The 10,561-nt window shown below is 40.9% G+C and overlaps 1 protein-coding gene across 2 annotated transcripts; it reads right to left on the bottom strand.

Annotated features, from left to right (window-relative positions):
• Nucleotides 1-952: 952 nt before the first annotated feature.
• On the bottom strand, nucleotides 953-9,452 carry LOC148025267 (nucleobase-ascorbate transporter 2-like). Of its 2 annotated transcripts, XM_087692269.1 has the most exons (14): nucleotides 8,934-9,449; nucleotides 8,091-8,188; nucleotides 7,549-7,725; nucleotides 7,355-7,455; nucleotides 7,166-7,241; nucleotides 6,545-6,604; nucleotides 6,240-6,424; nucleotides 3,452-3,548; nucleotides 3,241-3,327; nucleotides 3,091-3,149; nucleotides 2,906-2,997; nucleotides 2,592-2,669; nucleotides 2,313-2,473; nucleotides 954-1,860 (listed from the first exon to the last, which is right to left on the bottom strand). In XM_087692269.1, the coding sequence occupies exons 1-14, from the start codon at nucleotides 9,019-9,021 to the stop codon at nucleotides 1,648-1,650; spliced, it is 1,572 nt and encodes a 523-aa protein (XP_087548395.1). In that variant the 5' UTR covers nucleotides 9,022-9,449; the 3' UTR covers nucleotides 954-1,647. The 2 variants fall into 2 exon arrangements, with proteins under 2 accessions (XP_087548394.1, XP_087548395.1); XM_087692268.1 differs by having other exon boundaries at nucleotides 953-1,860; nucleotides 7,355-7,725; nucleotides 8,934-9,452.
• Between the last annotated feature and the right edge of the window lie 1,109 nt (nucleotides 9,453-10,561).

Here is a 10,561-nt window from a genome sequence, read left to right as displayed (position 1 = left end):
ATGTTTTCAATCTGTGATTGCCATCCTAAAGGAAAAAACTTTATTTCCTTAAGGTCAACCCATTTCTCAATTGATTCTTCCTCAAATTGTTGGTTTCTCTCTCCATATTGGTCGCTACTCCTTCCTATGCTAAGGTGTAACAACCATGATCTCTCCAGAGAGCATGGTGAGAACCAAAAATTTGCCCTTTGTCCCCAAATAAGAGACCTTATCGAAAGAAGGAATCGACCTTAATGTAGAAGAAGCTCACCTCGTAGCTTCGTATGGAGTAAGGCAATACAAGGGGTATAAGTGGAGGTTCTATTTTTCAAATGATAAAAAATGAGCCAACATGTTAGACATGATTTCATCCATCTACTCTCCAAGGTGTCACACGTGATTCTCTTCGACAATAGGTTGCTCCTTGTTCTCCTTGTCCTCCTCAATATCCTCTTCAACCACCGGTTGTGCAAATCAAATGATTTATTATCATCATGGGATTAAACAACCTCAGCATCCTCCTCCTCCACAATGTCTTCAATAGCCTTACCATTGAGGTGCACATGCAACCTTTTCATTCCTTAAATTGAAGACCATTGGTATTTTTAATTCGACGGAGACGATCGCCTTGCCTCCAGGAATGCTCTCCTCTCCTTCCGCTCTCTACTGGTCCCCGCTCTGTTCTCCCCTTTCTTTTCGCTCTTAACTCTTGTAAAGAATAAGCTAAATGATCTTTGTGATATCCGCTCTGTTCTCCCTTTCATTACACAGGTAGCTTGCGTGGCCCCGCGCCCAACGCAGATCTCCACTCGAACATGTTCGTGTCAGAACATTCAATGGTGTTATTAAGTTCACTTGTCTTCTGCTAGCTTTCATATTTGGTGGTGTTGCATTGCGTTCAAATTTTACGATTGAACACAAAAGACTAATCTGTTATCGTTGGCAATCCTAGACAGGCACTCCAGAAGCACAAATTCTTATCATGAAGTTTAGGGGCTCGATGCACAGAATTAAATATTGATGATGAGTGCCATGAGGAACAGTTTCTAGCGATACATGATGTCTGTTCTTCTGCAAACCCTCAATCTTGGGCTAGTCGTAGTGAAGATCCAAAAACCTAAATTCTCAATTGCATTAGTTCAATCCAAGGTGGTATAATCAATTTATCTCCATGAAACAAAACATTTATAAAGCAATATGGATTTGATCTCCGTGATCAAATTTCCCTTATTTTTGGGGTCCAGGAAAGATGCCTCTGAATTCTCGAAAAGAATGTGTGTGAAGTTTGCGGAAATAACCTGTACTCATATTGTGGTGAACTGTCCTTGGGACCCTTCGAGAAGTTGTGAAGATTCTGTATCGGCTCTCAAAAACGGGTTGTCTAAAACCCTGCGTCTAACTCAGCTAAGACTGGTAGAATACAATGGTGAGACCACCACCACATCTTGTGTTTTTACTGGCCAAAATTGCTGGCCTTTCTAGGAACAAGGTGGTGGTAAGGCTCTGTCGAAGAAGAATTGAATCCTTTGGCACAAATACCAAGCGGCGTATAACTGTAATCTTTTCTTCTTTTCCCTCTCTTTTTTCTCTTCTGGGCTGAATGGGTTCTAAGACAGAAGGGATGAGAATGGCCCTTCCATAATTCAATCAAAGTGAGAAGCAAGAATTTCATGTTGGAGGGAAGAATTTGTGGAGGTTGAATGGGAGTGTGTAGAATTCCTCATTGCGGCTGTCCCCTTTGAAGGAGCGGAACCTTGCCCACCATGGCATACCCCTCTCTACCTTGGAATCCTTCACATTGTATGTGTTGTCCAGCAGCACAGCCACGATTAGCGCCACTGTTGCCGGCGATGAGAAGAGCGTGTCCAGGATGTCATTGAACTGTGAACACCCACCAAGCAATCACAAGGTTTTTGCTCGTCAGCATCACTTGCTAGATAACATACATGTGCATCAATTTAATAAGGACACGTGAATAGAGCTGCAGTAAATATGCAAGCAAATCATGATCATGCATCTCCCATTACAGAGGTCACATCAGACAGGCCCACGGTATCCCCAATACTCATTAAACACTAGTACATATAAACAAGGCAGGTATCTCATACATATATCTCAATATACACAGCAGGTAGCTCACAGGCAGAAATGTAACAGCTGATTTGAATGTAGGGACAAACAAGGATTGGGTCATGGTAATGCTGCTGTGACATGCTATGTCCCAAATGCAGGCATGACATCTCAATTACATATGCCCCAAGCACATGGGCAGAACAAGAAACAACTATAGCCCTTTTGGGAGTGATACCAGATGGTTAGAATCCAAGTCTTACCCATCTTGCAGATGTGCGCACAGGACCATAGCCAGCGGTGGCAGTGTACTCATTGAAGTACTGAGGTATGGAAAGTCCCAAGAACAAGGAAATCCCAACTATGAACATTGTGCGCAGAGAGTTCATATTTGTAAACTGCAGGAAAGATATGCCAGTAGCAGCTGCATAAATCAGGAGAAAGCAGGTTAGGTACTTAGTCAAAAGTTCAGAAATGGAACAATGAGAAGTCACTAATCTACCATTGTCCTTTGAAGATTACAGCTAGAGAATGGTACTTACTGACAATTCCAAAGAGAATACAGTACATTGCAGCAAATATAGGAGCAGGGATCGATGCAAACAAAGCACCGAATTTCCCTGTTCAGGTATGTTCAAAACGCAATGGTGTTAGAGAACTGTTTTTAGACAGAAGTTTCACAGGAATGCATGGATGGTGATGGTGGATATTATGCACCATGCTCTTATCCAATGTCACATGCATAGTAGTAGTGTTCTACATTGAGACATTCAAGGTCCTAGATAAGTCTGATTTCCATAAGACTAAGCTGTTACAAACAAAGTCAAATATCATAAGGCATGGATATAAACCTAACCCAGAATTGAGAAGAAGATCATGAAGCCAGCTGAGATTTGAATGACTCTTCGGCTCCCCACCCGAGTTATTCCAAGAAGTCCAGTGTTCTCACTACAATGTAGCCAGAGTGAGATGACGGAAAGTGAGCTTCATGGCTTATTGGAGCAAAAGCAGTGAAACCAACAAAGAAGCTTGAAAACATACATAGAGACAGTTGATCCTGTTAGTGTTCCAAACATGCCATTCAGCAATATCCCGATACCCTGGTGATAAGTTGAGGAGACTGTCTTTAGGACTTCAGAGCATTCATCCAAACATAGAAACCTGCATTGTGTACAAGAATTCCTAGATTACCTGCCAACCAATCCCACGGCTCAGGACATAAGCAGGTGGTGGAGTGGCACTTGCTAGTCGAGAAACTGCTATATATCCTCCTGTTGACTGGGCATTCCACACAATCCATAAGAAAAGACATACATTAGTCATGAGGAAAAGAGTTTCAACATTCTGTAATACACTTTAGCATTCACATAGCAGCTACTCAGTGATGGGTAAGACTTCTCACCTCAACCAATGCAACAAAGACTGAAGCCATCATTGCAAAAGTGTGGCCTGCATCAAAGGATGGTGCTCCCCACTCCAGAGGATAGGGTATTCTGATCCTGCATGTAGGTAAAGAAGATCATAAACAACATGAAATAGAAATTATAATAAAGTAGCATTCTGCAATAAAAAGGGAAACACATTTGAGGGGTCACTATGTATAAACGCTATATATCACATGTATTCAAGGCCTATTTTACAAAAATCCTTTTTTGTGAATTTGTTATGATTAAGATGTACCCTTGTTCTCTTCAATATGTGTGCGCAGGCTTGCACTTTCACGTCTTTCTAAAGTTACGGTCATGGTAATTTTTGGTTTTCAAAACAATTAGTGATTCCCCAAGCGAGTGCACTTGTTAACTTATACTATATCATGAAATTCTATTCGTGTCAACTAATCTTGATTCTTCAACACACAGAAAAAGAAGGAAATGTCTATTGATATTTTGAACGCCTCTGTTTCTCATCCTTGTTATGCATTACGTATCCAATCTTCGGTAAGAAAGAATTTCAAAGTTCTCTTCTGTATCTCATTGGGAAGAGAAATGTAGATTATCCATTGACAACCAAATCAATATGGATTCCCAACCCCTATAGAAACCAATATCCTAATATGACAAATGGGACTACAATATTTTGTCCATGGTGGGATTCTTTTCATGAAATGGAATTTCTCGAAGAGAATCAAAAGATTGCGAGTGACACAAAAGAAATGAGTGAGAAAAAAGAAAGTTTCTTCTCAATCAAATCCCCTTGGGTCGAAGTTGAAGCTCAGTACATTTGGATGAAGCATGAAGGTTTTGTTCCCGGTTCGCAACTAGAAAAAGTTTCCCGAATCATGACAATTGCTTGGACCACACAAACCCCTCAACGTATGCCGCAATTTGTTCTAGTTCCACGATGGATCTCATATCAATATTTCTCCGATGAGTTTCTCAACTCTGCATTAGTCTCTTCCCCTTCGATAAGGAAAAGGTATTCGAAGAAGAGACTTTCAAAGTATAATCAATAGTTATCAATCTTCTCTTAGGATTCCAATATGTTTCTTCTTCGTCGTCCGATTCTTTACTAGAAGTTTCTAGCATATTCTAATTCCTAATACCCACCACTGCACAACGAACGGAAGGTTTCAATCCACAACTTTCTTTTTCTTCGTGGATTGAAACAAATCTGAGACTAACACAAATGAGCAAAAGCTTTATTAGCTTCTGCCATTCTATGAATTACTTCCCTCTTTCATACCACACTACCAAAATTTTTGGTAGCATCCATTGATTCATCGTTCAATCTTAAAGCCATACTTCGACCTGAACATTTTCAACACGCAACCAATAACCATCTAATAGCCAAAGCTTTTCCTTCTGCAGGTACGACTTCAATGGGAATCCGATAAGTCGATCCACCCACACGTTTGGATTCCGTTACAACATCAGGAGTCACTTCACGTATGGCTTGTCGTAGAACAAACAATGGATTTCTATTTGTCTCTCGCCTAATTTGCCTCATAGCTTGATAAAGAATCTAATAAGCGAATGATTTTTTTCCATCCTTCATGATTCGATCAACCAACATGTTTACCAATCGATTCCGGTAAATCGGATCTAATTCCATGGTTCTCTTTTTGTTCACTGCGACACTCCAATGTAACATGAGTTTGCAAATGTGTATTTCGTCTCCTATTCCAATTATCTTTTACTTAAGACTTCATTTTGGCTTTTTGACTCCATATTGTAGGGTGGATCTTCCAACTAGTTGGAGATCTCTCTCCAAACTGCACGTACGGCTTTCGTCATATGCAGCTTTCCATATGATTGAATAGAACTAATCAAAGTAATTTGAAAATACCTCAAAAAATCAAATTGACTCGTTAGGCATCGAGTATCCGTTTCCTCTTCCTTCTCCTAGAGGCTAGGACTATATCATTTCTCTAGGAATAGAGAAAGATCAAAGTCTAAAAATAGAAAAGGGAAAATCTTGCATTTCAACCATCTGACTCAAAATGTCCGTGGGTTTCTCGATTTGATTACCAAATGCTGACAAAATCTTCGAAGAATCTCTATAATTGTAGTCTAAACCCATTCCAAAAGAGAAAAGACATTTGAAGATCTTCGCGGTGGGAGTCCACGTGAGACTCAACCTACTAAAGAGTAAGACCTTGGACACTAGATTGTTTCACACAAATAGATGGATAATCATTCGTTTTTGCCATAACAAGCTTCAGTCCCCTGTCAATACTTCCATTCTTAGGTCAACTATGCGTTTGACATATCAAAACAATTGATACGGAATCATCGTGATGATACAAGTCACAACCGTGTTGATACCCTTCCATGTGTGCAAATGTGTGAAAGGGGAGATTTGAGAGATGAGTGAACCTAAATACCACCCATGAGAACAAAACGAGACAGATGCAGAAAATATCAGTGCTCTTTTTGCCTTTTTAATTTTACACAAGATCCTATTACGACTTCATGTTCGGTATCACTCGATGTAAATGATAGCTCGATCAAGATAAATGACTTTATTAATCCAGGTCTTCAACCTGAAAGCCAATCAACGTAAACGATAGCTCAACTTGGATAAATGACTATATTAATCCAGGTCTTCAACCTGAAAGCCTTACATCTTAACCAAGTGGGCTCTCTCTCTCTCTCTCTCTCTCTCTCTCTCTCTCTCTCTCTCTCTCTCTCTCTCACACACAAATCGCATCCACACAAAGGAAGGAAAAGGAGAAGTAACATTTTGTTTACCATGGAGCAGGTCCTATAAGATCAGCTTTGTCTGCTCGACAATGAACCTTCGTCTTTGAAGAAACATTTCTGTAGGCTCCGCTCACAGTAAGAAGATAAGCAAAAGCCCAGATTATGACAACAGATAGCAGAATGGGATAGCGCTCGAATAGTGGAAGCTTCCGGAGCTTGACATGACGTAAATACTGTTTTCCAAAAGAAGAGTAGTCATTAGAATGTTTAAGTCTTACTTAGGATAAGGCTGGGCAATGCAAGACAGTCTACCCCTAATTTTCTATAGGTTGAAGAGTGTATTTGCAGCATACCAATGAAAATACAGCAAGCAGAATCAGCTCCAGTATGCCAATCTCTACACATTTTCCGACCTGTTCAACTAATATGATAGTATTAGCACAAGTAACCCAAGAATCTGGCATCATACCAGGAAATTACACACAAGAACCTAAAGATTACGTGTCGGCACAAATTGATAAATTGCTGGCAAACTATTGTGTGTATGTGCATGCAATACTATATTCACTATGTACGTATGCACTAGGCAATAGCCTTTTAGTGTACTGTATGCTTGTAAGTATACATATAAACGTGTACCTTCATATGCACCTGTATACTGAGTTTGGCCACTTTTGTATGACTCTGTGATGATAATGCATGCATAGCAACTCTTCACTTGCATTTAGCTGATCAGATTTTTAGTCTACAGTATGCTGATAAGTACATGTACCAAGTTTGGCCAGTCTTCTACAAATCTGTGATGATACCACATGCATATCACCTCTTCACTTGCAGGGTGCATGTAGAGGTAGATAGGCACGTACAAACGCATACTTAACACTCAATACATCAATAAAATGCAGATATCCACATAAACAATCTACAAGAAAAATAGAAGATCACTTTTCTGCCAGGTCCCAACAGTTCCATACCCCTGGAAAGCCGAGCTCAAACAATCCAAGGCCGACTAAAGCAATGACTGGAGCAGCAGCCAACGGACTTAAGAATCTGTTAAACAATCAAACCACTACCCACATCTCAGACTATTAAATCAGCAAAACGTGGTTCTTCAACTGCAAGCACATTGCACAGGGCTGAGGGCTACAGCATGTATGTCTTACCGTGAAAATATTCCCCAAAGCCCACTATATCCCAGAATTATTTGCAAGCTTGAGGAAGCAATCAAAGCACCTTGCACTGCACGCATCGTATGCAGGAATCTCTGCAACATACACATCAGAATTGAAATGTCAGGTGTTGCCAATGAGGTACAACATAAGGTACAGCCATAGAAAACATCATTAAGGAATCTTACTGTTCCATTGTCCTCAATGCTTTGCAATGACGATGAGTTTATGATTGTCAAGGTTGGGATTAGAAAGGCATAAGAGCCACCAATTATGGTAGGCAATCGGGTTCCAAACAGTGTCTGCAACAGGGTGTTGATGCCCACAACAAACAACAGTGTTTGGATGACTCGAACCTTGTCATTCTGAAAATTTAACTGCATGTTAGATGACAATACAAAGAGAAGAGAGCTCCTTGACAGAATATGCATGTGAAAACCTCTAAAAGAGCTAAGTGAGCCTCAAATGTTCAAAACATGCACAAACAAGTATGGCCAGGGAGTTGAACATGCAGGGCAAATAACAGCAGTTTTTAACATTCCATTAGAGGGAAAATAAAAACCTGAGTCTTTCATCACAAGAAGGCCATCCTTCTTTAGGCCATGAAACCATGTAGAGGAGACATTCTAAATTTTATAGACGGACTATCCACGTTTGCACATTGATAGAGCCATACAATCTTGACACTTTAAAAAGGCATGTCAAAGAATGAAAGTGTTATTCTGCTTACATCATCTCCACCCATTTGTGGTACCAACAAGGTGGGTATCATTACAGTGGTTCCCAGCATGACAATGTAATGTTGAAACCCTAACAATATCGCTTCAGCTGCATTGATACCAACAAGAACTAGTAAGCCACAGTATGTCCCCCCACCCCCCAAAAAAAAAAAAAAACAAACAAACAAACAGACAAAGCAAAAAACGAGATTTGTGCGAGGAAAAATCTATTGATGAGATCGCTGGGCAGGCATTGAATTGCTTTCTTTCTACTGTGAGAGGCCTTCGACATTTTAACTGTTATACTCAACAAGACCCACCATATGGTATATATAACTGGGAGAAACACCAGATGGGTTCTCCCTGACTAAATTACAAGAGTCGAATTCAAATGAAGCAAACCAGGTAGGACTTTATGATGCTCTCACGATGATTTATACAATGTCGCAAGGCCCACCTTTCTACAAGCACTCCTAAGCCTTGACATTATTGACATTTTTGGAAGCAGGCATCGGCTTCTAACTACAATAGATGCAGTTAACAAAGTTATGGATTATAAAGGAGAAGGATCAATTAGGGGTAAAAGAAACACTGCAAATGAGCAAAAGATGCGCACGAGTAGATAGATTTAAACGACCTTATTTTGCCACTGGTAAGAGGAAAGATAAAGCAATGCACCTCTACAGAGGTTTTTCATTCTTGAGGAAAGATGATGAAAAGATCCAAACGCAAATTCATCTGGTTGTTTTTTTCTTTGTTTCGAAGAAGGAGAATGTTTACCCATTCTTGAGAGAAAGAAGTGTTAGATGGAACAAAATGGAAAGAAAGAGAGAGAGAGGTGTGAGTAAATTTACGCCAGGGTGGATTTGAGTCGATGCAGTAGTCGAGGCCAGCGAGCTGATCTGAAGGTGGGTGGGAGATCTCTTCGACCTTCGGAGGCATGTCGTTTTAACTTGCTTCTCTATCTGTCTCTCAAATTTTTTCCTTTCCAGATTTCTCTTGTAATCAACAAAGGAACAGGAATGCAGAAGGAGCAGGGCAGAAAGCAGAAAGCGTTGAGAGAGAGAGAGAGAGAGAGAGAGAGAGAGGGAAGGGGGGGGAGGCGGGAGAGGAGAAAAAGAAGAAGAAGAGTCCACAAGGAGGAATAAGGTGTGCCTGATGATTATGATAATGATAACGATAAACAAATGATAAGCAGCAGGCACAGAGACAGACAGGGCAGGGCACAGAGAGAGAGAGAGTCTGTAGCTAGAGGAGAGGAACCAGCTTCCTTCCTTTCCCCTTCCTTTATTTTTGAAGATCTCTTATTAATCCCTTCTTTTTTCAAACTTTTGATTTTGTGCCCGCCAGACTGCTCTACCGTGAAGATGTGGGTATAGCAGTACCCCCGCCCCCCCCCCCCCCCCCCCCCCCCCCGGCCAAAAAAAAAAGCCTGCCCAGGCTGGTTGCATCACCCCCATAGAAACACCCCTTGCTCGAGGAAGGGGCGTGTCCATACACAGGTCGGAAAATGGCCCCGACACAGCCAGTTTGCCTATAATAGTATACATGTATGAGGCTCTTTGCACACTTAGCGAAGGATGCCTAACCCTCGCTACACTTCAGACATGGAGTTTTTGAAACTAGGCACTCGCATGGGCATATTAATAACCTTTGTAGACCAAGACGATACATTTTGTCAAAAAGTGAAAAATAATAAATACATCAATCTTTTGATGAGCTACAAATGCAAAAAGTACACACTTGTCTATCACTTTGCAAAGTGGGTGGGGGAGACTCCCAAACCAAAGCTAGCTGAGAAGTTCACCTCTTTAGCAAAAAACAACAAGTCATGTCCTCTCTAATCTAAAAAGGACTCTAAACGCCCAACTACTAAGTTAAGTATTTTGATTGGTTAAAACTTACAAAGTGGGTGTCCGTCATTTGGTGTGTAACCAACCTGAATCCCAATTTCTTAAACTTCAACAACATCATGGGCTCCTGCAAGGGGGGCCCATCCCACACCTAGCTTATGATTATCAGGGACTAGGATTATGATATGACACAGTTGGAAATAACATATTGTAAAAATTACACGGTGCAATGAACAAAATCTGAGAAAGAGATAGAGATAGAGAGTACACAGCAAATAAGAGGAGAATTAGAAAATTTATTTAGCTCCAAATAACTGATACAAAGATGGCTTTGTCCACCCGTGCACTTCCACAGTGAAGTTTAGATGGCGATCTAGATAGAAGATAGGTGAAGAGTTTAAGGCTAGCTAGAACAACTCTGACAGGTGAAAGATAGATGATCAATGGCTATGAAGGGGTTTAGCTTTTATAGCCCATGAAGGCGGTTAGGTCGGCATGACCGACCTACCATATGAGCCTCCACTAGTCGGTCAGGGACCCCAAAATAGGGGCCCCTTTCTACTCCCTTACCTTGCAACTAAATGCAGTGTGACTCAAGTCGCTACCAGCTTAACTACTCAGTCCAACCC

The sequence above is a fragment of the Lygodium microphyllum genome, chromosome 14 (genome assembly GCF_053477565.2).
Source record: "Lygodium microphyllum isolate KBCC chromosome 14, Lygodium_microphyllum_v1.1.10, whole genome shotgun sequence".
Classification (NCBI taxonomy): domain Eukaryota; kingdom Viridiplantae; phylum Streptophyta; class Polypodiopsida; order Schizaeales; family Lygodiaceae; genus Lygodium; species Lygodium microphyllum.
The sequence above is the reverse complement of the archived record's forward strand: the minus strand, read 5'-3'. Positions and strand labels throughout refer to the sequence as shown.

Excerpts from the sequence above, each read along its gene's own strand:
- LOC148025267 (XM_087692268.1), bottom strand. The coding sequence starts at position 9,021 with ATGCCTCCGAAGGTCGAAGAGATCTCCCACCCACCTTCAGATCAGCTC. Across the intron at positions 7,242-7,354 it reads CTTTGGGGAATATTTTCACG|ATTCTTAAGTCCGTTGGCTG; the intron begins GTAAGACATACA and ends ATTGTTTAACAG. Across the intron at positions 3,328-3,451 it reads TCTTTGTTGCATTGGTTGAG|TCAACAGGAGGATATATAGC; the intron begins GTGAGAAGTCTT and ends TGGAATGCCCAG.